At 38.5% G+C, this 27350-nt stretch overlaps 1 protein-coding gene across 4 annotated transcripts in view; it reads right to left on the bottom strand.

The window, feature by feature from the left end:
- The window catches only part of usp13 (ubiquitin specific peptidase 13), a 34835-nt gene that overhangs the window by 6554 nt on the left and 931 nt on the right, over positions 1 to 27350 (bottom strand). The window contains exons 2-17 of one of the 4 annotated variants that reach the window (XM_079244981.1): positions 26055 to 26180; positions 24367 to 24427; positions 21313 to 21434; positions 20424 to 20566; positions 18996 to 19180; positions 18043 to 18140; positions 17676 to 17866; positions 17209 to 17280; positions 14453 to 14558; positions 11812 to 11937; positions 9434 to 9587; positions 8997 to 9171; positions 8816 to 8904; positions 8353 to 8475; positions 4005 to 4028; positions 3448 to 3591 (exon numbers count right to left, since the gene is read on the bottom strand). In XM_079244981.1, the coding sequence (XP_079101107.1) occupies positions 3448 to 3591; positions 4005 to 4028; positions 8353 to 8475; positions 8816 to 8904; positions 8997 to 9171; positions 9434 to 9587; positions 11812 to 11937; positions 14453 to 14558; positions 17209 to 17280; positions 17676 to 17866; positions 18043 to 18140; positions 18996 to 19180; positions 20424 to 20566; positions 21313 to 21434; positions 24367 to 24427; positions 26055 to 26180 (1939 nt within the window). The remainder of the gene's footprint in view (positions 1 to 3447; positions 3592 to 4004; positions 4029 to 8352; positions 8476 to 8815; positions 8905 to 8996; positions 9172 to 9433; positions 9588 to 11811; positions 11938 to 14452; positions 14559 to 17208; positions 17281 to 17675; positions 17867 to 18042; positions 18141 to 18995; positions 19181 to 20423; positions 20567 to 21312; positions 21435 to 24366; positions 24428 to 26054; positions 26181 to 27350) is intronic. The other 3 variants (XM_079244982.1, XM_079244983.1, XM_079244984.1) reach the window with 3 other exon arrangements.

The following is a 27350-nucleotide window of genomic DNA, read 5'->3' as shown; positions in this document are numbered from 1 at the left end:
TTTTAAAAGTGATGGCAGGATGAGAAAACCATCATGAGCTTATTTCTTTAACATACTGTAGTTTGATCATGACTGCTGCTGACCTTGCTTATAATTCACCACAGTCATGAAGTCAGAAAAACAATAGAAACAAAGCCAGTGTCCCTTAAATATAAAAACAATCAATGTGAAAAAGCATGTGTCAGTTTTTTTCCTCACAAACTCTACCTCTGACTGTTGACCACAAAGTTTCAATTTACAAAGAGATAATCTGTCAAGATTAGACTCCTTTGTTAAAACTCTTTCAAATTCAGAAGAATATATGAAGAGACCAACAACAATCTAGAGAGCATCCCACATTTAACCCTGATAGTGTCAGAAAGTTCTTTGTGCTCGTTGAACACATTAAAACGGAAGTAAAGTGACCCTCAACCCAGGAACAAGGGCACTCATGATGGAATTACACCATAAACAGAGCCCTCATAACCATCCATGCCATAAATGAAAATGCATACTACTTATCACTGTCTCCATCTCAGCTTCCTTTCTCTGGTATCATTCAGGCTGCCCATAATGCTGATGCTTCAATACCACAGGAGGACATTTGCCTCTCAGGTTGATGATAAAAGATATATAAACAAAATATAAAAACATAATGGCTAGATGTTTACATGTTGGTCTTCCATTAATGAATGCTTTGATCAGTGCTTGGCGCTCACACTCATCCTATAGTCACATGGAATGTTTTGCTCAGTTCATAGAGATAGTGTTGACGAATGCCTGAACATAGAACTCAAGGGTTTGGACTCAAATTGTACTCCATCATAACAACAACACAGACAAACAAAAAGTCTCTGCTAATATAAGGGAAATGACATTAAAGGGGTGTTATTATGGTATTTGGAGTTTTCTGAGCTTTCTACAGTGTTACAGTGTTGAATCCTCATCAGACATGTGAACGACACAGTTTTTTATCACCTAAATGCATGTTTGAGTTTGAGTTCCAGCACTCGCTCCGTTCGGTTTCCATGGCGACGAAACATGCGTCGTTTTAGAGAGTTTTTTCTACTTAGAAATCCTTGTGACGTCCCGGGGGATAAGGTTTGGTGATTGATTACCTTCTACTGGTTAACAAGGGCATGTACAAATACATCAGGCGGGTGGAAAACGTCGGATAAAGTTATTTCCAACGATGGCTGGTGAGTTTACCAAAGAGAGACATCCTGCTGCATTCGTTGCTGTGGGTTGCTGTTTTCCACTTTGTTTTCAGGGTCTGATTCAGGTTCCAACATGTAGGGCTGTATGCTATGTGTTGACATTGTATTTTTATTTTTTTTTTTTTATTGAGTTCATTTTAGCCTAATCCTTCTGTTTATGAGAAGTTACAATGACGGCGAAAGCAGTTGCGATGCACGCTCCCGATGTAGTGCAGTGGCGGGAGGCGGGGCTTAATGCGGAAGAGTCTCAATCCACTCGTTTTGCCCACAGGCTGATCTGACAGCCTACGGAGAGGGTCAGTCTGAAGTAAATAAAGCAATTTCTGACAATAACTCGATCAATCCCAGTCCTTCTGGGCTCAGAAATAAAAATAAATTAGCCTGAAATGCACATAATAGTTCCACTTAAGAAGGTGCAGATGCTGCACAATGTTTCTACTTTGCTAGGACTTTGCTTCCTTCCGCCCAGTCTCAAAAGCCGTTTATGATGTTTTGTGTTGTCGTTTTCTCAGCAGTCAACGCAATGCAAACAGGACGCACCTGATTAATATAGACATATAGCCATCGTACTCACCGGCAAGACAATAACAGTCAAGAAACTTAAAATCATCGGGTAAAACTATAAGACCAATTAATGTGTGCATTTCTTGTTCTAGAGCACAATGTCTGCTCTAAACGATGCACCTCACAACGGTACATTATTCATCTGACTCCATGAGTTTAGAGTTAGCTTAAAATGCACCATTATTTTTGCTATTCTCTCTGCTGCTAGCAACTTCTTGTTTCCATTTTTCCTTATTAGATGGTTTTTCTTCATAAATCCCTCCCTGAGCTGGTTCCTTCTGTCTGTGGACACAGATGACTAAAAACCTAAAATCAATTGGCCTTCGCTGTACTATACAAATGTTGTTCTCTTCAGTCTGAATAGAGTTGGGTAAAACAAAAGCTTTTAAATAAAATGAAATGACGTCCAGTGAAGCCTGAGACTGTTAGATGTTAGAAAACAGCAGCCTTGACCAATCTGATGCAATTTCTTGCTGTTCCAGTTTGGACCTTGATCTTCAATTGAACATTAAATAAATTTGCTGGCTTGTATAAAGTAAGACAGATATCTGTTGATAGCTTTGTGATATTTACTTTAACAAATTTCACTGTTCTGTTAGCCTTTTTCTCCTGGTTTAATAAAGGAGACAAAAGCACTGATAAATGTTAAAGTTTTGTTCAAACACTGGGCTGAAATGACACTCGAGGGGAAAGTAAGGAGAAGGCAGAAGTAAACTTTGTGCAGCTCTTGAACGAAGCGTTTTACTGATGTTATTGAGCCTGAATGCAGCCTATTTTGCAGATGTATTAGGCCCATTTAAGAAGGTACTGGCAGGGGGCTGCTCTAATTTCCATCCACTGTAGAGGCTCTTTACAGCCAGCCAGGGAAATAAAAGTGACACGAGTCAACGCCTCGGGGGAAAAGCTCGACTGCTGAGAAGCTCTACGACACTCCTAATCAGCTCCCACAAAGTTTCTGCTGATGATCTCTCACATAGACACGTGCAGATAAACACCTGCAGTGTACAAAGTCTGACACCAGCAAAAAGAACAGCGCACAGTTCTCCATGAATACACATTAAATGTGAAGTATCTTTCACATGAAATTACCTCTGTGTTGAAAACGGTCCTCAACAAATAAACTTGCCTCTTCATGCAAGTGACTTTCTTAAACTCTGTAGATTTAGTTTACAGGAGCTGTAGCAGAACTAATGAGGTCATTGCAGCTTTTTTTTTTTTTTCATTTTTGATCATTCATCAGCTCCTCCGATTCCAAAATTTGAGATTTTGACCAAAGATAATAAAATAAGCAAGAAGATAAGCATTTATAAAAGGGATGCGTTCATTTCATCCAAAACCCTCCATCCACCATCTGTCAGGTCCTTCAGTTGGAATAAAATGAGAACAGTAACAGACCACAATGCTCTGAACACAATCTGTCAACATATTACACGGGGATTAATGGTAATCAGTGGAGAAACTTCCTATCATTCCTACATCCCTCTCCATCTGTGTACTTGTACTGGACTTGTGCTTTCACTCAATATGTTAATAAAAAAGCATAAGCTCTAAATAAATAAATCCCAAAGCTCTATAAATACTGTACTTTAATTAGATATTGCTACTAATGATCCTACTCTAAAGTATCCTTTGACTGAATGTGGATTAAACCTTCCCTGGATGTCTCAGCAGAGTATCGCTGCCTTACCAGGCTCCTCCATGTGGGCTATGATCCAGTTGAAGGCCATCTCCGGACCCATGTTGCCTGTGTAGTACACAGCCTTCCTACAGGCCTCCAGTGGAAAACCCATCTCTGCCAGCTGCATAACAGCCACCTCGTCTATCTCTGGAGCTGGGGACAGGACAAACCAACATCAACAGCTAAACATGCACTCACTGATTCAACACTGCCAGTAACCTTCACTTTAAAAGCACCCTGATTTGTGGAGACTCCCTCTTTGGGACTCATTACACAAAGAGAGCAGGAGAGAATCAGCCCAGAGGAGGTGTCTTTATTGAGCAATGATTTATCAGCGAGAGAAATGAGTCTGGCTATAATAAGCATAGCTGCTATATGTGAAACAAGTAAAGTTTGTCTGAAAGTAGAGAGCAGCTGCAGCACCTGCTCAGGTAGTCAGAGGTTTAGCCCCATAGCATTAATCAGTATGGCATGCAGCCTAAAATACATTTCCCTAAATTATAACTTACATGCATGCAAAAGATTAGCTCCAACAGAGTGACAGGAAAGAGACTTTAAATACTTACAGTCTGTGGAACTCATGGAGCTATCTAAAAGAGAAGGAGGAAAATCATTAACACTGAAATCGTAGTGATATATTCTTACTTATAGTGCATTTGCGTTTGTTCACGTGCGTGTGTGTCAATGCTTTAAAAAAAAAAAAAAAACATCAAGTAAATCAGAAAGGTGGTGCTTGTGATAACTGACAAACAGCAAAGGCTTCTATTATTTTCATTATTGTTAATTCAATGTTTCTGTAATGACCAATTAGGTTTATTCATAATTTCAGTACAGACGAAGCCAACTCTGGTCCTCGAGAACTGAGGTCCTGCAAGCTTTGGGAGTTTCCCTGCTGCAACACACCTGACTCAAATCAATAAGTAGCTTGATGTTAAGCTCTGCACATGCCTGCTAACTAAGGCTAGCAGGTGCGTTGCAGCAGGGAAACTCCAAACACTTGCAAGACCGTGACTCTCCATGACCCAAGTTGGCTACCCCGGCTCCAGTATAGACTTAAACTTTGTTAAATTGCAGGAAATCTTTTTCCCACAGGCCGGGCAGCTGGACTCCTATCAGCAGGTAGTATTGTCCATGGCACAACATCACTGTACTACACAGAACACTATATATTATTACTACATAAATAAACAACATTTTACACCATGATACTGCCCAGAACACAACAAAGTATAATATAATACTACACAGAACACAATGTCTTACACAAAGCAGTCCTGCACAGAACACAACATGAAAACTTAGAGGGGCTTATTGTTTAGGGCAGCGGTGACTGCGGACATCAGGCTTTATCCAAAACAAGCAGTCCTGCTTAATGTCCTGTATATACACTGCGGGGCAGTGGGGTGAGTTAGATGTAGGCAAACCAATGATTTTTCCAGAAGTGCATCAGATAAGTCCGATTTTTAACAAGGAGTATGTTATAATATGCATATATAATACGCATATAAATACATATGCATATAAGTATAAAATGTGTATATTTACTTGTACAAAGGCAAATCCAATCAAATGCTGAAGTTTTTTTTTGCATTAATATTCTTAAACAAAGACAAAATTGCATTAAGATTATGGGCTAAATACATTAACTTGGCCCAGTTATCTATCTACATTCTTCTTCTTCTTTCCTTTCGGCTTTTCCCTTTTGGGGTCGCCACAACGAATCATCTGCTTCCATCTAACATCTTATCCTCTGCATCCTCTTCTCTCACTCCATCTCCCTTCATGTCTTCCATGACAAGATCCATAAATCTGCTCTTCAGTCTTCTACTAGGCCTCCTGTCTGGCAGTTTCAACCTCAGCATCCCTCTACCGATATGTTCACTATCCCTCCTCAGTACATGTCCAAACCATCTCAGTCTGGTCTCTCTGGCTTTCAGTTATCTACCTACGTTCCTCAAATGCAAATCAAATTTTCTATGTAAAGCACCACATGAAAAAATACAATCAGGATCATTGCCATGATCAAACCAAAGATGTTGCATTCATGATATTTTCTTCTACAAAATGTTGAAGAATTTACACAGAGGACATGAAGTCTGGTTTTCAGTTTCTAATAATCTGAACCCTTGTAATCAAAATGCCATAAAACTGTCACCATTGATCCATTTATCTGTTTATTTTACTTGGACAAGACAACAATGACTGCAGAATCTAAAGGGACTGATTTTCCTGCTGCTGTATTCGCACAGGATAAAGGTTGCTTTGCACCTGAAGAAGTCATGTTTTATGTTTTTCCCTTTCTTTTCTAATCTGCTTGTGTTTTTTATCTGCAGCCAATTTTAGTATTGTAGATTTTTCCCATAAAAAAAAAAACCTTTTGAGTCAGTTGCAATTAATTTACTTTTACTTTCCTGGACACTTTAATTTAATGCAGAAGTCATTCCAGCTGCATTTTGTAAACAGAAAAGCATCAAACACTTTAACAAGATCCATCACCACGTTTTTGTGCTTTCTCCATCTTTTACTTATTTTAGCAGAATCCTGAAAATAAAAATAGATCACTGCCTTTGATAAATTGGCAAGTAGATTGAAGTTAACTTTAATTTCAATCCTAAAGTGAAATGAACCAAAACACAGAAATTAATATTGAGACTTATCCATTCAGTACATTAAGCACTGGACCAAAAAAACAAAAAAAAACAAACATGTCCCTTTTTGTTGTAAATGGACCAAAATAATTGAGTAGACAGATAATAAATAGACTGATGAGCAATCATTTGGTACAAGCAGTGAACAAGAAAACCCATTTGTGTGATGTAGTGTAATCAGAAAGAAGCATCGAGGCCTTCTGGAGACAGAAGGGTGACCAATGATTCATCACCGTTACTGCCAGGCGGGGCAATAACAGGTTCAAGGTGCATTCACAACCAACAAGATTCATCATATGAATGTAAAATAAACTAATCTGGAAATGTATTGAAAAGCTGCAACTTTTTCCTCTGACCTCTTTCCCAGCTTTAAGTGTTATTTACACAAAGAAAGCTGTTTTAATTTCCTGCTAATTAAAACAGAAGCTCTGAAGGTTTTAAATGATTAAACCAAGTGAAAGACTGAGACACACTGTATGGTCATACATCGATTTCACTTCAGCAATTTCAGGATTGCTGCGCAGCTTTAGTCAGGCGCGGATCTGAAGTACAGTCTACATGAGGTATTTTGGCTTTAATGTACAACACAAGAATTTTAAGTAGACGCTGCTCCCAGAAGCCGACTTGCCGTTTGCGTGTCTGAGATAGCAGGCTCAGAACATGCTGTTCAGTCCTGAAACATACAGACACACTAAGATAAACTTTTACTTTCCTTTGCAGTCTTCTGAGTTTTCTGTACTAATATACTGCTGCCGAAACTATTTAAAATCTCTCAGGAAATGAAAACCTTCAGTTTGTTGATGTGTGAAGCGAAGCAAAGGCTGCTGTTGAAATATTAAGAGGACACTCTTGATATAGGCGGGGGGTGTCTGATATCTCTTCCAGGAGCTTTTCCTAATGAAATAATTACAAATTCTTTCTCTTAAGTCACACTGTGAACACAACAACTTTCCACTAATTGACTTAGCATGTGATTCCTATGGGATTCATCTCAATATGTCCTGTTGAGAGAACTTGGGGGAGGCTTTGAGCAGAATATCATATTAGAGACAATTTCACAGATGATTAGTCTCAACAAAAATAGTCTGCACCTGCTGAAAGGGATGCAGCAACTCCAATCCAAGTTCTTTCTTAAAACAACATTAAGTTGTCACTGTTGGACAAAATCAGCTTCGTACCAACTGAGCGGAGGATGCGAAGTTTAATTTGGGCTTCGGGGAAACCGTTGCCCTTTAACAATGATAGCACAACTGTGAAATTAAAAAGAACGGCCAAAACTGCTGCAAGACGTTAAGAGTGCCATTTTACATTTGTTTCCATCGATTCACGCATCACCACTAACATAGCTGTGGGCAACAACTGGTAGCGTGTGGCCAGGAGAAGGCTAGGAAAACTGCTGGTATCAAAAATCTCTGCTTACAAAAAAGCTGATGTGCTTAAAAAGTGCCAATCAAGACAGAGATTTGCAAATGATTTAATCATGGAATACTGAGCTGGGATGACAGGTTAGTAGTATGTGGGTATAACATAAAGCTGAAGCTCTGGTTAATGAGCAGCCAAAAGTGTGAGGACTGAACTTTGTATGGACTCGGGATGTGAAATGGCCAGATATGTCATGTTGTCTTTTTTTTTTTTCCCCTTTCTTCTTATATGTATACTATTTTATGATGTATTTTTTCATTAACCTTGTGTTTTTTTACTGCACTAGCACCTTGAAAAGCCTAACCAGGGACGGGGGCCGTAAATTAGCCTGCACCTATAAGCCTTATGTACATGGCATCGGCCACCTAGGTGGCAATGTATTCTTGTACTGTCCCTGCCAAATAAACAAATAAATACATAAATAAATAAATAATAAAGTGCATCCTAAAGAGACTGTTTTTTTGCTTGCTCATGCTCAACAGATTTAGGTGCAACATATGTTGTAAATCATTGCAACTTGTCTGCTTATTCAAAGAGTATTACCAATCCAAATCCTGCATGTCTTATAACAGCATGACACTATCAAGCTCTGTATCTCAGTATCAGTCTGAAGCAGAACAAAATGTTGACGCCTGTGTTTGTTAAGCAGTGCATAACAGAGCTGAACTGAGGGAAAATGTCACATGAAAAGAAGCTGAAAAATGCTGTTGGCTATTCTTCACCGGAAAAAAGAAAAAAAATCTGACACTGATCACATACAGTCTGTGATCTGGTATGCACATGCACACACGGGGGATGTTTACATGGTTTCAGTAAGAAACCATGATGGAGGTCAGTGTAATACCTCTGGTGTCTTCAGGCAACACTATGGGCGGCATGAGATCTGGCAGCTCTTCTTCACCCGGCTGCAGCCCTGTGGCTCTGAGCCGACTTAAATCCAGAAAGTCCGGAACATCAATGGCCAGGTCTGCACAACAACATGTGAATTCAGAGGTAAAGTGATGAGAGCTTAAATTTGTAAACTCAAATATATATTCAATATGATGAATAAGTTTTCTTTGTTCTGTTAATTGCCTGTGTCCTACAGATCTGTAAAGGCTAAAACAAAGATAGTTTTTGACAATGTGTCCGTGACTGCAGGTGAAGCCATTTTTGAATTAGCTTTACTTGAACAGAAACCCCCTTTTACTGTGGACTGCAGTTTAACAGTGCCCTCTGCTGGCTATGTCCAGTACTAACACTGAAAGTAACTACATTTTAACTTGCCGTCGTCTTCAGTCATCGTCATTGTGTGAAAGATTATTTACCAAGCTTCTTGGGCACCCAGTCAACTCCAAATGTGAATTTCTTTATCTGCAAGATCATATACTCTGGGAAGGAGGCAAAACGGGACGTTCTGCAGAAAAAACAGAATTTTAAGGAATTTAAAAGATCATTAATAAATACATCATGATGAGTTATTTAATTAAAGAAAACACTGATGTTTACTTGACTCCAGCAGACTTGGCTTGCAGTGCTGAGCTCCAGAAGTCAGGTACGTTTTCTGGCTCTGTAAAGGCCTGGAGACAAGCAGTAAAAGGGATCCGAGCTCTCACTGGTTCAGGAGGAGCCCGCATGTTCTCTTCAGCCTCTTTCCACTTGACCTCATATGCCAGCAGCTCCTCTGGTGGTATAAAAGGTTAATAGAGTTTATTATATTGAGAATTGTTAGCTGAATTATGATTCTATCAATACTGTCAATGTGTCAGTTATCAGATACCATATAAGCAGCTCATATACATGGTCATAAGAGTTACTTGTAAATGCAAATATGTTCTTTTTCTTATCATAATTAAACATGTAAACATTTGGCTGTTTTATCCCAGAGACTGACCATATCTAAGCTCAGGACCTGTGGTTTTGTTGTGCAGAAAGTGAGCCTTTACCTCGATTAGTGGCTGCTTCGATGGGAGCTGGCAGCTGGATGCAGTAATCCACCCGCTGAGTGTAACGAACTCGGCGAGTCTGACAGCACTGAACCCGCTCCTCCACCAGGAAGCGGAAGACGTCGCTCGGGTTCTCTGACCCTGCACTGTTCCTCTGGAGAAACAGATACAAGCACCAGAGATCAACACTAAAAGCGGTGAGGGCAAAAATTCAAAGTTTATTGATATTAATCATGTGTTGTATGATAACAAAACTGAGATTTAACCCTCTGATTTAGGTTAAATAAAGTTCTTCACATCTATAAAAACTGAGTCATCGCTGCATTTACTTTTTTATATTGTGATTTGTTAAATCAAGCAACCACATTACTTTCTTATACATCAGTATATGTAATAAATCAATGATCTGCCTTGTTCTGTTTTGGCTCCAAAGGTCAGAAGGTTGTTTTTTGTTGGTAAATTTAGTTATATTATAATAATATGAAACACAAAACTTAAATGTCTAAAGAGTGAAAATAAATCAAATCCTAAATAGTATAAGTTGCTGTAAAGCCTTCTAGCATCTTGAATAATGTCCAAAATATCAGAGCCTGTTAACACCACACAGCGTGACCCAGATCTTTTCGTAGAGCCGTTCAAAATGCCAACACACTTAATTCAGCAACTCAATTAACCTTCAGTTACCAAGAGTTGTATCTTTTCAGAAAAGTGGGAACATTAATCGACAAGCTGCTGCGTGTCTTCCCGCTGCTTGCTGGGGTTCAGTTCATGGAGGTTTTACTGTTTATTTGAAGACCGTGATGAAGGATGGCATCACAGCTTAGCACATTGGTCTGCATGACCACCGCTGTTCTGCAACACAGCCGTTCTATTCTGAGATGCTACAAAAATACACAAGTAATAATTTTACCAGGACGCAGCATGTAAGGAGGCTAACGACTGATTAGGATATTATGTCAGCACAGTATGTTGTAAACAAAGAAACACAAGCAAATGTTAGAAATTTCAGCTGAGGTTGGAAGAATTTAGTTTTTTGTTGACAGTACAATATGGGACAGGAAGTATCAGGTCCCACTCCGGGCATTTATCATGGTGGAAGCAGAAAGGGAAGCATTATCTGGCCACCCTGTGTAACAGATAGCAGAGAGCTAAATATACGCTGTATAACAGCTTGTGAGAGACATTTCAGAGAAGCTCATGTGTCTGAAATAACATAAAGGCAGTCTGCTGAGTTTAATCAAATATAAATATACAGTAACTTGTCAGGTTGGTCGCTATATGTCTGAGGTCTGAATAGATCTCCATATTTGTAAAAGAAAATGTTAGGATTTTACAGTGGAGGAAATGTTTGTTTACTAAAGTCAGATTTACAAAAGCAGCATTTTCTATGGTCTGTTTTTAGTACATACATCGAAAAGCTCTTTCTCTAAATCCATGAATTTAAAAATGTCATCCTTTTTCTTTTTTTTTTTTTTCAAATAAAACGTTGGTGGGGAAAAAAAAGATACTCCATATTGTAATGTAAGACTTCAAACTATAAATATTTTTGTTTTAAACTGTTCATAAACTAAAGAAAAAAAACTTATTAGGTATGAAGACTTAACTCTTGTTGTCAAATTTTAACCTGAAAAACGTGGGGCAGTTACATAAAAATGAAACCAAGTTAATGCTTATGTTGCAGGGTGTCACCGTGGAGACCCAGAAAGTGAAGACTGACTGGGAGACATGTCTTCTAATATGTTGTTTTCAAACTGTTTCATTTTAATCCAAGTTATGAAGGTTTCTGAAAGCAACCCAACAGCTCAAAGTATTACAGATATACATTTAATGCATTTTATTGTGTTTTTTTACTTTTTTTTTTATATTTGATCATTTTTGGTGTTTATATCCTCTTTTAATCATATTTCCGTAGGTGTTAGTGTAATTGCTTCGATGTAGTAGATAGAAGTTTAGTAATGTTTTATCTTTTGTAAATTATCAATGATCATCCACGGGTTGTGGAAAAGTATAAATATATATATATATATATATATATATATATATATATATATATATATATATATATAAAGTACTATTCATTCATTCATTTTCTGAACTGCTTAATCCAATTGAGGGTCACGGGGAAGCTGGAGCCTATCCCAGCTGGCTTTGGGCGACAGGCAGGGTACACCCTGGACAGCTCGCCAGTCCATCGCAGGGCCAAATAAAGTACTAATTATTATTTATTATTATAATTATATTTCAAATGGAATTAAATTATGAACACCAAATAAATATTGGACAAATAATCTGAAGGCTATTGATAAACAACATGAACGTAGTATTTACATTTGTGTCTTGAATGTTTCACACGCTGCTGCAGGTGTAGCTCTCCTCACCTCCACCAGGTTGATCATGTGCAGGAGGAACTCATGAGCATCTTGTTGTCTGTTGGAGGAAAACTCTGGGTGTCCTTTGCTGACTAAGGCCTTTAGCATCCGAGGAGAGACGCCCTTCTGCTGCTGCTGGAATGAGAAAAAGTGGACGTCACACAGGCTGACAGTGTGTGACATTCACCTGTCTCAGAGGGAAGTATGACAAGACAGAAGAGCACCGGTTAATGCTACAGAAATCCACCTTCAAGCTGCCCTCTATCAATACCTGGACTAAAAATCAGGGGAATAATATTGCTCATTAACAGTCTCCATTTGGTTAAAAAAAAAAAAAGGAGCTTCTCTGTTTTGCAACAACTTTATAGGTCAGAAGTAACATCTTTATCCATGTGTCTTTTTAGAGCAGTGATGGAGGAATAAGAAACAGCAGCAGTCAGCTCATTATTAGAGCTGTAGAGGAGAAATAAAACATATCTTGAGGCGTGTCAAATGGCAGATTGGAAAATGCGGACTAGAACTCAAACTCTACTGTCTAACAAATCAAAACACAATCTAATTCTCAGTTTGTTCAGCTGGTTTCAGATCTGATTAACTTTCATAGCACATCACTTTTAACCTTTTTAAATTAAATCATTCAGTGAATTTTTGTGACTTGTGAATGTAAACCACCATCCTGGAGGAAAAACTCTCCAGGGCAGAAAAAAATGATCAATGAGATAACTTCATATTGATTTGCCGCCCCGACCACCAGGACCCCCTGCCCTGTATGTTTAAAGATGTTCCTAACAAGCTTCTCCAAACTCTAATGAGGTGATCAATCAATTTGACGACAGCTGTGTTGGAGCAGAGTATGATCTAAAACAAGCAGGTCAGTGGGTCGCCAGAAGCAGGATTAGGGAAAAAGTGGATTTCTAATATGGATGAGGTGAGGGTTTTCCCTTCAGTAATTATCCTCTTTTTGTTTCATCAAACACAGAGTCACACTAGTTTTAACTATTATGATGTTGTCTGTGACTAATATTCAGCTTGTGTGATGTTAAATGGAAATTTAAATGTTTTCAGATCATTAATTGGCCAAAAATGAAAATGCTACTTCACCTGGGTCACAATAAACACGTTTAGATCTACTGGTGGGGTTGTGATACATCTGAGCTTTTGGGCTGATCGTCAGAATTAAACACCTAAATATTTCTTTTCAACACAGGGGAAAGTTAATAGGTTACTGTAAGTGGATGGGGGATAAATTGACAGCTTTCTGTGATATCGGGAAAGCTGTTGGCCATTGGCACTGGAATCAGCTGGCCTGAACCCTTTTGAAGGCTCAAGATGAGCAATTAATATGTTATCTCTGATTTCTTAAACACAAACAGTGTAAACGAAACAAACAGGGGCCACAAAAGTGTAAAACTGCTAATCCAGGGATCTCAAACTCCAGCCATCCTGCAGGTTTTTACTGCTTCAGCAAATGAATGGGTGACTGTGCAGAATGTGGCATTAAGCTGCTGGATCCTCTTCATTTCCATTAATTGTGTTGAAGCAGAAAAGCAACAAAAACCTGCAAGACAGCAACCCTGGAGGACGGGGGGGTTGAGATCCCTGTAATAGCCTGTCCCATCAGGGTTTATGTCTTACAGTACTTCCTATCTAGAGGCAGTCAAAGTCATCACATTATTCATCCAGAAAGTTTATCATTTATTTGTCCTAAAATGTCAAACTATTCCCTCGAATTCAACAGCCCAAATCTAATAAATCCAATAAACCAGAAATCTATTTAGTTGCTAACTGATTAACAAACAAATGAAATGAAACCATCCAGACAAACCTAATAAATAACAAACAAAGCAACTAACTGGTATCCCATACAGTCTAGGCTGGCAGAAGACATTTATGAAGCAAACTTTAAAAAGAGTGCGTAATTACACTTGGTAACACTGCCCCTGTGCAAACCCAACACAACATGCCAGCACAGCTCACCCCCTCCAAATACCCCCAGCTGTCAGTGTGTGTCCAAACCTGACTCCACCATCACATGTGTAGGAAGTTCAAGACCACAGCTCTGCTCTCTCATTTACTGTGACTGGTTAGAAGAAACCCAAAGCTTACTGAAGCACCTATGCACTACTTATTGTGTTTTAACTGGTTTTCTTTGCTATTTTCCTTTAAGATGCTACCTACAATGATTGAATGTAATAATTCCATATGATGTGATTTCCAAATAGTAAAGAAGAAAAACAGATAGCAAAATGAATTAAAATAAAGCTGATGTGACAATGTAAAGCAGGGCTATGGCATGAGATGCTGCTGGAGTTGTTGTGAGTAATAAATCCTCTGAGTTGCACATTGGGGACTGCTGCCAACAGCTAATTCAGACTTATAATAAAAAAGAAAACAAGAATATCGATACGTCTAAAAATCCAATAATCCTTTTGCTTTCATCAACTGCTTTAAAAAAGTGTAAAAGAAACTTTTTTTTTCTTTAAAAGCTGAATTATAAAAACATTTCACGCCTAAATTAAAGAAAAAATAGAAAAAAAAAAAAAAAAAGTACCTGAAAGGCTTCAGCTATACCTGAAACAACTCATCCTGTCATCTCTTGTTATGAACACACTTGTGTCGGCTGTTGACCCAGTCTGAGAGCAGCACATACCCCGTTTAATACCTTGTGTTCTTCTTTCATCACCTGTTCAATGAGCTCAGATTTCATGGGTGGTTTGGAGTACTGGCCTGAGAGCAGCCCATGTCCCAGTTTAGCCCTGTTGGAGGAAAATACAAGCATGCACATCAAGTCCGGTCTTGCTTGACTCGTAATGAGCTTATTTTCTCGCTTGATACACCCTGCAACCACCCTGCACACAAACCAACAGACTTCAAACATTTTAGACAATGTAGCTGGAGTATAATCTCAAAATTCTGACTTAAGTTAAAAGGCAGAAGTACTACGCGCCATGCTCAACGGCAAGGAAGAGTTTTTGTTAAGGCTTAACTAAACAAATAAAGTGAATCTGTTTCCAGTCAAGAAGTATTAAACAAACTGAATCCCAAGATGCCTTCAAATGTTCAGCTGGGACTGCAAATTATTTTTAGTACATCAAACTGCATATTTGTTCCTAATACTAACTTCATATCAATTTAAAGCTATAGTGCTAATACTGCACCATTTTCTGCAACTGAAATACTACAATAAATGTATGCCTAATAATACTTTAGGAGGCAAAACAAAGAACTTCCCTTGTGAAGCTTATGTTGGGTCTCAATAAAACAATCATCTGTCTGCTTTGTTGTATTTAAGGTGAGGATTTTGAATATTTTTGTATCGAAATCTCAGACATTTTAAAGCTTAGTCAGGATGAACCTGCAATATTTTGCCACAGGTTATAAGCTCAGGGACAGAAACTCATCCCACACTTAAAAATCAAGCACGAAATCTTGTCAGGTTTATTCACTGTAGGTCTATTTCACTGTAATACTCTATAATCTGATTTACTCAGCATTTTTAAGACTCTGATCTCAGAGCCAGACATGCTTAAAAGTCTCTGCACAGATTTCCACAGCCTTACATGCTTACAGTGCATAAGACAGTCTTATTCATGGGCACAGGCCAACCATTTCCACAGAGGCAGATTTTAGCTTTTATGCCTTTAGTTTTGAGGCTGCTGAAAATTCTGCCAGCTGACTTCAGGACAGTCAGGAGAGTTAAAATGCACCTCAGCATCAAATGAACCTAGACCAGGGGTCACCAACTCCGGTCCTGAAGGGCTACCATCCTGCAGGTTTTATTGTTTTCCAGGTACAACACACCTGACCCAAACCAATGGCTCATTAACAGGCAGGTGCAGAAGATGACAACAAGTTCTTGGAGAACCTTTTCACTTGGATCAAATGTGTTGTACAAGGGAAACACTAAAACCTGCAGGATGGTAGCCCTCGAGGACTGGAGTTGGTGACCTCTGACCTAGACTATAAACTCATAAAGGCTAAACAAACTAAACTAATTCCCAGTTCATACTGGTCCTGACAAGAGGCAAACAATATTTCTACCTTAATATGAGAGGCTGAATAAATGTGAGACATCCTGGAAAACTTCAAGTTTAGAAAAATGGAGAGAATTCATATGGAAAAATTCTTTCTGTCTCCCCAAAATAAAAAATCCCAAACTGGTGCCTCTGATCAGGGGAGACGATGTAATAACAAATCTGCCCATCTGTTCCTTATATCTTGGAACTGGATGGAAATGGTAGCTACAATCAATTTAATACTGGATCTTCACTTGCTACTTGACTTCAGTGTGATTTAACTTGGTAATCTGCGATCTGGACTTAAAAAGAAAGACTGATATTTGTTACAAATACTATTGGCTAGTAGCAAAAAGGTAATAACTAAAAACTGGATGAATAAAATTAGTCCTACTCTTAAAGATTGGATCGGAATTGTACATGAAATTTAGGAGATGGAAAGTTTGACCTTTTCCTTGAGACATTTAAAAGCTAAACATGGTGAATATTGATCAAAATAATATTCATTTATGGATCAGAGAAGAGTTTCTCTGTGTAAAGATGACACTATCTCAGTGCTCACGGTAAAATACTGAAATATTTGGACTTTGAACCTACTAACAAAAAGTTGGAATGGTAAATGCAGTACGCACTGGTACATCAGGAACTAACAGGAATAAGTACAATACATGTGAAAAGACAGAACACAACACAAAATCAAGATATTACCCATTATTTTTTGTTTCTGCTAAATGGCTATATTGTTCTACATCTCTGTCATGTTGTTTTCACTTACAGGACAAGTAATGATATTTTTAACATTTTTAAAGAAAAACTGCCTTGTCATGTTGTCACATGTTTACTTTATTTACAATGTTTTGGTATTTCTGTTGCAAAATCCTGCTCCATTTTTTCCTCAATTTATTTCACTTTCCACTTGCTCGGCCTTGTGAATTTCTTTGAATGTCACTAACAAATATGTTTGCAGCAGGTGCATCCGTTGATCTTGATGTTTTTCATCCTGTCAATATGAACCAGAAGAATTGTTGGTTCCTCTCTGACACCTTGCTACCTCTCAGCATCAGTACCCTGCTCATTGGGTAACTGGATACAAGGTTACATAAGTTCTTATAAGAAAAGGGTCATGTTTAACTATTACACTAAACCAATTAATTATCTTTCATCACATGCTGTCCGTGACAGGAGGTATAAACATGTTTATCTGGCTGCATGTCTCGGATTATGACACCCAAAAAGAGCTGATGTTTATCCCTGGCGAGGACAGAGAGCATCTGACTGCCCTCTTGCAACACACAGCTTTGCAAGCTAAAATACATGAGATCTTAAGAAAAGCATGGAAACTGTTTATCATACAATTTCAACAGCAGCATGTTACTAAGGAGTCACTTACATCTGTGTAGCGAAGTCCTGGGTGGGGTCGAGGGGTGAATAGTCAAATATCCTCTGAAGATTACCCACATACCTAGAGATCACAACACACGTCAGATGGAACATATGGATGGCACGGAGACAAAGACACGTAGTGAAATACATCCTCTACTGGTTGCCATGTTAGTCAGCCAGTCATCATCTGTAATCACATCCTGGAAGAAAAAGGCTGAATGAAGCTCCGGTTACATCCATTCATCCCTTTTCCATCCCAGATTGTTCCAACGCAGGGCGGCAAGAGGTCAGGATACATTTCCTATGTTAAACTGTTCATTGAGTTTTTGTGACAAAGAAATGAAAAACAAAATCAGGATTTTGTTTCGTCTTTTGTTTCTTTTCATGCTATTTGACAGTGTTGCTAAGCTGGTGATTGGTGTCAAACTGAATTTCATTTCTGTGACATGAATCTTAACAATGCAAAGTACTCACATCCTCTGGAAGTCTGGGATGCTGAACAGGACCTGCATCACTGTGCTGAGGTAGCAGCTATTGCCCAGGTTTTTAATGCCCGTGTAACCAGAACCATACACCGCCTTCAGCTTCATACCCGACTCCTGGATCACCTCCCATTCACTGACCCGCGGCCGAGAGTTATTGTCTGTGTGGTGCCCATTCTCTGTCTGATGGGGGGGGGGGGGGGGGGGGGGGGGGGGGGGGGGGGGGATACAGCTTTGTGAGAAGACTTTTCAGTGGTTGGAGGGACTTTGTAAGCAAAATTGTCTAAAAGTTATACATAAGTTAATTAATTTTCTTTAAGGACTTTTTGATCAATTGGTCACGATTACAGTTAGCTTACTCTTTTTTGCATCTGTAGCATGTCGATTCCAAAGTGTGACAAATGCTCTGATATATGGGGGTCCAACACAGCTTCTTCCTCCTCAAATGAGTAGATATCTGGAATCAAATAGCCATACCAGTAAGACATGACACTAAATTCAATCTGCATTTACATTCCAGTAAATGAGGCTGGATTTACACTACAGTGTGGCTCCTACATTTCTACTTTTTATTTTAGTAACTTCTGAGGTTTTTCTGCTGATAAGTAAAAAAAAAAAAAATGCAGGTCATTTCTATACTATTTGACCACATCCACAGAATGAATACTTGGCAATCTACGACTTTTAACTAATACGAGCAGACTGATACTTTCAGGAGAGACGTCTTAAAAACAGTAGTTTCACATGCAGGCAAGAAGAGGCCTGCTTCCTGTTTTGTTATTAAATGACGGTTTTAACACAGTTTCATCCAATAATAATTCTGCAAAGATATTTTTTCAATCTCAACTTTTCTTTCAATTTTATGTATCTTTTCATATTTCCATGTTTTTTATTGCTTTTTAACATCTTAAAGGCCTTCAATTAATCCTGCACCTCTATCAGATGAGGTTTGCCGCTATGAACTCTCAAGAAGTCTCAGCTCATGTGGAAGAGAGCTTTAACTGATACCTAAATAAGGCTAAAAACCTGCGATGAGGCCTCCTTTTCTTACTGTGGCAAACATGGGGGCCTTAATAAACCTTCAGTCTTCTTGAATGTCTGAGAGCAGCATGTGTTCATGTTTTCTAAAACCAAATTAACAACCGTTATACCTTGATTTTAAGTCTGGTTTTTAGATGCAACTTTTAATTTCTCTCCATTTGGATCACAAATAAAGTATGATTATTATCTTAAGCTACATACTTGAAAAACTAACAGCCCCACGCTGAAAAATGATTATGTATCCATGCAGCAGATGAGACGATCATGTTACCTGCTCCGTCTGGGGTGATGGTGTCCAGTTTAACAGCCAGGGGGTAGTTGGTTTCTCTGTAGTGCTCCAGAGCATGGCCGTTACCCCCACTCCCATCAAAGAACCACTTCCCGCAGAACACCGCTCCATCCGTCAAGTTCAGCCACAGGTTTTCTCTCATTTCACATTTCTGACACTTCCAGCCACTGACAACAAGGAGGTAAAGATGTGTGAGGCTGTTGTGCTGAAAATCCTATTGAATGTGTCTTTGAAATTAAATGAAAAATACTTTATCAATTCCAAACTAAAGCTGATAAAAAATGGAATTTGCATAACAGTTTCCAGCCGGTCCTCTGTTAAACTTTACTGAGGAAATCCTAAATGCTGGACATTGTAAAGGCTGATCAAAGTATTTTGTGAGTTTAAGTGCAGACTGGGTTGATGTCTATCTCAGGGTTAGTATTGTCCTAAACCTCCTACATTCTTTCACTGTATGCTTGTATAATTAGCTGTGGAAACACACAAAGATGGTTAAATCTCCATATTTAAACTAATTATTTAAAATGAATGTTTATATGCAACCAGATTGTTGACGTTATTCACTAAATCAGAAATTTGACTGAGTTTATTCACAATCATGAAGCGATATTTGTTGCACGTCTTTGTCACATCAACATCAGAATCAGTTAAATGTTGAACCAAAAGTATTCTACTTCTACATATCCCTCCAACACATCAAACAAGAAATTATATCACATACGTGAAGTGTGTGGGGGGGTTTTTTTCCACTTACAACACAATCAAAAGTATTTTCAGCCCCTTCTAATCAGTGTCTTTGCAAGATATTAGAAAATGAAATGTTAAAATGTCAACTAAATGAATATATTGAAACATCTTTCAGTATTTTCATGTGATGTGTGTCTGGCCTGCAGAGAGGGCCGTTTATATAAGCATTACTGTCCAGCATTAATGCTATAGTCACAAAGACTTGCAGAGATGCCCTGCTGCGTTCTCATGGCTTCAGTGTTTAAGATGTGCACTGATGTGTTCAGTGGTGTTGGCTCAGGTGGTAGAGCAGGTTGTCTAATGACTGGTAAGTTGGCGGTTTAAATCCCACTTCCCCAGCCATCTGTCGCCGTGTCCTTGTCGTTGGGAAAGACACTTCACCCTCCTTGCCTCACTGTCAGCAACACTAAATGTTTCAGCGTTGGCTGTCAGGGGTGTCTCCAGCCTTTGAGGACAACCTGTGCTTAGCCCAGACCAGATGTAAATTTATAAATTAACGTAGCCACATACATATTATATATATATATTAAAAAACAAAAAAAAACTCCTCTCTCACCCACCCCTCCCATCTCCCCAGGGTAGGGCGGGTGGCTGCTCATCTCTCAAGATCGGGTTCCAAAAAATAAGGTTTATTAGAGGAATGTGGCTTAACATCAGTCTTACCTGGGTGGAATCCGGACCCCGTTGTCCAACTGTCTGAGGCTTCTGGCGTGTCTCGAGACCTGGATCTCCTCCTCCCAGGACTCAGGCTCCTGTTTCTTATAAGCTGATGGTGCATTGAGAACTGCGTCACAGGCAATGGTCACCTGGACATCAGATGAGACAGTAGGTGAGCGGATGTCAGAGTGTGTGTATTATTTATTTATTTCTATAGCTGTGCAGCCATTTAATTCTCATAAAAGAAGAAGCAACTATGTGAACAGCAGCACATAAAAAGGCAAGAAGTCTCACAAAACTTTTGCAAGGAAACATAAATCTATGCTGCTTCATGTGACTGACGGAGACTGAGAAGAAAAAGGCGGAATAAGGAAACACGCATCTAGTGCCAGAGATGACCAACATAAACCATGCAAAACACTGGGTGGTCTCTAGAAGTGAACAATTATTCACCACATTCACGAAACTGCATTCAAAAGCAAAAAAGAACAAAAAAAGACCATCCCAAAGCCAAGCTCTAAACCCTAAAACAAACAGCAGCAGTAGAGTGTTGCTTCTGAACTCCATGCAAGGATGAAAACAAGACATTTAAAAGTGATAAAAGCGCCAACATTTGCACATTATGGTTCCCTTGTTATCATTTGTGGCAGAGTAGAGAAAAAATCAATCATTAAAAAAGAAAATCTCTGAGCCTGCACTTAAAAGAAAAGTGAGGTAACTCTTAGAGATAATTTTATGTAAGTTTTAATTGAACCATTTTTTTAATGCAAACATCCAAAAAGCAATAAATAAAGTGTATTCAAGCTGGTTAGCAGCTCTTTCATTCAGGACTGGGAACCACTGAGTGCACCTTCGTTGAAACATGCACAGAAACACACAACACCCACTCACGAACCAGAGCCGGAAGCTCCTCAATATTTGGTAAAGGGATCTCGAAGTGGTCTGGAAAAATGACGAGCTTGGCCTCATCCTCATATTCATAGTCCTCTCCATTAAAATCACGGTTTAGCTCTAAATCTTTAAGGGAGGAAGCAGACACTGAGTCAGCTGCAGTCAAACAGATCACAGTGACTGCTGATCAAACACTGAAACGACATGGTTACTCAGATTTCATTCTGGATTATATTTCTGTTCAACTTTGCCTGAGATTGGGATGATGGGGGTGTTTTTAATATGATTCTTTAGACTGCAGACAGTACATAAACAGAAACTTAGTGTAAGAAAACATTATTATTTAATCTCTTTATGATGAATCAATCCCAGTCATTAAATAATTAACAGCTACATTTGCAAGTGTGACCAAATTAGAATTTTGTCTGAATTTCAGAGCAGTTTTAGGGATTAATTAAGGCTTTGACAAATGTTGTTTCAGTGAATGCATGATGCTGTTGCAATAGCATGTTGTGACACATTTATCCAGCTGATCTTTGCCATGTTATATCCTATAAATCTGTTAATCTGGCAGAACTGGCTGCAAAGAACTCCAGAGATAAAACATTATATCCAAATCATTTCAATAAATTGTTAAAAACAGTAGAAATAAAAGTTTAAATTTACTTTAGCTTTATTTGTTTAACATCAATTCACAACCAATTCATCTCAGGGTACTTAACAAGTTTGAATAAAAGTGCAGTCGTAAAAAATTGAAGAAAAACTTAACCAGACATCAATAATACTTTCATTTCATTGCTGATCAATATCAAAAGACTGATTAAAATTAGACATGCAGTTTACAATTATTTTCAATATTGACAAGAATGCATGTTATTTCATTTATTTCTAATAGTTTATTATTTTTTCACCTGGGTCAATAAATTGGAAACTTTTTTTTTTCTTTCTTTACCTTTTTCTGATTCTGTTCATATAATTTTGTGCTTTTCATGAAACAGACACATAAAATAGGTCTGTCCTTTCTGAGCCGCCTGCTCTGTGCTGCGTTCAAAAGTTGTGGAATGACTCATGAGAAACAAGATCCCCGCTCATCCCTGACATTGTTATTGTGGACAGTGTTTTCATGGTAACATATGATGTTAGCAGCTAGCGGTTTGATTAGATCACAGAACTGTTATAAGGATGACGACTGATCCATACGAAACCCATCAAAGGAATCATCCCAGAGAAGAAAACACTCGAAAAGACGCAGCCAGAGTAAGAGTACAGCAGTTAGACTGGATGTAAGAAGACTGAAGAGAGCCTGAGTGGAAGGAATTCATCCAGCAGAGAGGAAGGAGGGTGAGGAAGAGGCCGAGAGACACATGGTCTCTGCTAACAGCGTCATCGCTGCAGAAGTGTGTCAGCCTCAACTGGACACTGACAAGTGGTGGCAGCTGACAGGAGGCGGTCCAACTGTAAACCAGCCACCCCATGCCCAACCAGAGGATGAGGAGGAGAGTGGGCCAGGCTTTGATTTAGAACAGTTACCAACCATATATACCAATAAATGCACTCTATTTAGAGAAGAGGAGGAGGAATAATCATAGGGAATATCTTTTGGTAAAGACCAGCTAGAGGGGCAGCTGGAGGGTATCAAACAACACACTATGTTGTAATGGACATAACTCACTCTGGCCACTAACATTAACATTAAAATCATAAATTCAGTGGGGAAACTTTTTGATTAGGATCTTTTCACAAGTAAATAGCCATTGCAAGAAGTGTTTAATATAGTAATATAGTGAGCGGTTCTGGCCTGTCTCCAACTGTTGGATGAATATAACAGAGCACTTTTAATGACGTAGTGGTTGGCCCTGCTGTACGTCTTTCTGCAGATTATCATCCAGGTGATAAAGGTAAAAAAAAAAGCCATTAATTAAAAATGTTTCATGTTATTATATTGTTTCACATTTCATCAAAGACCTCTTTTCCATCTGAACAGCACCACTGAAATTCACTTCTGCTGTGGGTTCTTTTGAGAAACAAGCTTTAATCTGACTGGTCTGAGAACTGACTGGGTAAGCTAACCCTGATTTCAATAATGGTATTGGACATTACCATGACATAGTTTACAGCTCATGTTGTATCAAAACAGCAGAGCGTTCCACTCTGTGGCTCCTCCCATCGACCATTACATCGGAGGGTCAACACCCACCGACTGCACCAAGCAGGTGAACTCTGATTAAAATAACAACTCAGTTCCAGAAGCAAATGCAGCATAAAATCTGACAGATCCGGTGTCTAAGATACAAGCTAACTTTTTCCATTTAGGAAATATGGCTGGAAGATTTTTGTTTGTTTGTTAATTTACTTAAATAGTTTTCCAAATGCATCCTACGACTACATTAAATAGAATTCGATGAATCTCTCAAATGATATGATTTCTGTTTACTGGGGCAAAGCAAAGAGATTTATACTCAATGTTTGAACAATTCCTGTAAAAACAGAAGATATATTTTTACAAAGGCCTTTCTACTCTTTTGAATTTTAATCAGAGACACATTAATGTTGTTTCCATGAATTTAATGGGACCTAAGCAGCATCATGAGCTTAGCAAACACAACATCTGAATTTAACCTAGTGGAACAATAACATTTATAAATGATGGTCCCTCATCTTCACATAACACTCCTCATCTCAAACATTAAAAAAGCACATGAGAATCTGTGACAGGAAGTTATTTAACTCAACTGTTTGAAGCTCTGAGACCAAATGTTGTTGGTTCTTCTAATGTCAGAATGGTTTGATTCCTATTAGAGCATTTTTGTAAAGTGAGGATCATTGAAACTTTGCATTAACAATGTACATCAAACAGCACCTGGAAGAGTTTTATCCTCTTTTTCTAAAAGTAGATTTCAAAGCACCTTTAATCAGCTATAAAAGTTCAGTCAGCAATTTTACTACTATAAAAGTCTTTATTTATTAAAGTATATGTATTTCTCCATTAGACAAGTTTGGATGTGCTTTTTTGAACCTCCAATGAGAACCTGAATCATGAAACAGTGTTGTAGCGTACCTAAGAAAACTTTTCCATTTCTCCGTCTCGGGATGGCCCCTCCTGCAGCTCCTGTAGCTTTCTGCAGGAAACACCAACACAGATTAAATTAAATCAAACAGCTCTCATCTCAATAAAATCTCTAAATTTCTTTGTAAAAAAAAAAAAAGAAAAAATGCTGTAAAATGGGGACACATAAATAAAGCCAAACTGAAAACAAAATGTGCTTTGTTATGTTTTAGGGTTATTTTGCTCGGCTGTGCCAGATCAGGATGGTTGTCATTTTATTAGATGCCGGATGTTCCAGTTGCCAGGTCAGGTTACAAAGCGAGCGGAAAACCATCCTTCAGTGGCTCAAAATGAAAAGCTGACTAACAGCTTTGCAGACTTGGACAGATGTTATTTACAGTACATTTAACATCATGTTAACATCATGTGTTCGGGCTGGTCTTTGCCAGACTGTTGTCTTTTTTCTGTACTGCGTTCTGCCTGGTCTACAACATTTAAACAGGTTTGCACATTTCAGGAATCTTTAGAATCACAAACTTCATGGAAGCCAAACAACGGCTGGACTCCAAATACTTCGAGTCCAGTTTGATCAAGTTCACCTGACACCCGCTGGCTAGACAGAGTTGAAAGACTGAGAATGCTGACACACTCGAGACCAATTGGACTCATGAGAGAAAACGAGGAGAGGCTGGGGCCTGCAGAATGTGAGCAGCTGTTTCTTTCTGGATCCAGGCATGGAAATAGCAGAGCCGATGTAAAGGCAGTAAGAGCTGGTAAGAAAACACAGCAGCAGCGAGGGCCTTTCTTCTTCACTAACAACTTTTCAAAGAAGAAAAAACATGTTTGTGTCCAAATGTAAATATCCCTCTTCACAATCTGCTGTTGTATTTAATTAAACACTCTGGTATGACCTGACCAGGATATATTTAAGAATATTATGACTCGTAAAATAATCCAATCCAAGGAAACACCACCCAAAAATGTGTCTTTTTTTAGGGGGGGGATTATTTGAAATAATTTTCTGAAGGTTTTCTTGGAATGCAGTCCTAAATAGAAACTAGTTTATGTTAATTAAAACCATCCAGTTATTAGTCCACCACAAGACTTCCTGTGTTTGCAGCAAACTTCACACTTTTGCATGTTTAGCCAACAATTTTAAGATGCAATCAGATGCAAACAGGAAATCTAAATAATCTAATTACAAGTGAAGAACTAAACTTTACTGAACTACATGGGACAAAATGGACAAATGACGGAAGCTTCTGAAGACAGATTAGACCTTGAGCTACAGACAAAGAGAAGCTGTCAGTATCAGGTGTTCCACACAAACACTCAGCATTGCTCAGTAGGAAATTGCTACTGAAGGCTCAAATGAGCCATTACAGATTTTTCAGGTCCATATAGCAACTATGATGCTATGAAATTCTGAAATCGTGCAAATATTTTGGGATCTGCATGAAGCTAAAAGGCTTCATCCTGCAGAAAATGCATATATCACTGGTTTTACAATACTTTTACTGGACTTCTCAACAATTCTTATCTCCTCCATTCATATTATTCCCTCACTTCCACTTATTTACAGATTCTGTCCTTTGTAAATAGCACTTATACAACAAAGTAAAAACAAAAGTGAGAACGTCATACCTCTGACTGCTTCTGCTCTTCTTGATATAAAAATCACTGCCAGATGAACAACTCACCTGTTTGACATGTCGTTTGAGGTGCATGTAAACACTCTGTCCTGTTTTGCGATAATGTCTCTCCACGTGTTCCCGTCCGAAGCCCAGGAATGTGTTCAAACACACATACAGGCCTCCTTCAGACTCCTAGACAACAAAACAAACAAGCAACGAGTTTTAGCACAAAATGAGAAATTATGAGAAACTATAGGTGGCAACACAAGTTTAACCTTTTGCTTCAATTTTATTTAAAATCGTACTTAAAAACAGAATAAAATGCAGTGGATTCAAACAAGGCGACAAGCTATAAATCAAAACCTAAAGTTCGGGTCTTCAACTGTAGCTTTTAAGTTTTAAAGGTTTAAATAGTATTTCAAGCTTTAAGGTGTGTTTTTTCTCTGCCAAATTGAAATAAAAATGTATCAGCAGTGGGGAGCAAAGTTTTACTTGTAGTTACGTAAAAGGAGAGAGGTTTATTTCTGGTGCAGTATGAGTAGTGAAAGTAGGATGAGAACAAAGATTCACAAACAGCAGCGTCATGACAACAGAGATGTAACAATAGAGCCAAGTGTCAGTCCACAGGTACGCAACTCAATGTGGTGCTTTTTCACCACACAAGCAAAATCTATGGATGTAATTAATAAGGTTTTTCTGTCATATTTTGCTTCATAAAGGAAATTTAAAACAGAGCTATAAAATAAAGAGTTTATTTGGTTAATTATTTTTAATATATGAGCCACTGCTTTAGTTTAAAAACACATGATGACCTATTTGTGTCAAGTCTGTAGATGACCAATTGTATCTAAACACAGTGTTACAAGACACATTCATTTGATAATTTTTTTACTTTTATTAGAAGTCCAGGCCCCCTGTGGACTGTGGCTTTATGCTTTTGCTCCAGGCTAAGGCTGGAGAAAAAAAAGAAATATCCTCCTGCAGTTCCCATGTGGACTGGAAAACACCCCTTCAAAACAAAATCTGAAATCAGTGCAGGCTTTATATGCCACAGTGTTAAACCTTTAAGTGGCCCAGAGTGACATATGAGCCTCAACAGTGCAAAGATAAAAATAGAGCAGTCCACAGGCCAACATGATGAACTCCAGACAGCTGAGTCACCTTTAAAAACAGCTTCAGTATCGCAAAAAGCTTCTGGAGCAAAAAATAAATTGATGAATTAATTCCTTATTTGTCACTTTACAACAGCAAGAAGCGATTAAACTAATAAGTTCCTACATTCAAAAGCTTAAATGAAGCGAAACACTCATTGTTTTGATGCAGTGACTACACAACCTGGCAACAAAGAGATAACAAAATATA

The sequence above is a fragment of the Telmatherina bonti genome (genome assembly GCF_933228915.1).
Source record: "Telmatherina bonti genome assembly, chromosome: 8".
Lineage (NCBI taxonomy): Eukaryota > Metazoa > Chordata > Actinopteri > Atheriniformes > Telmatherinidae > Telmatherina > Telmatherina bonti.
This window is presented reverse-complemented; position numbering and strand designations above follow the sequence as displayed.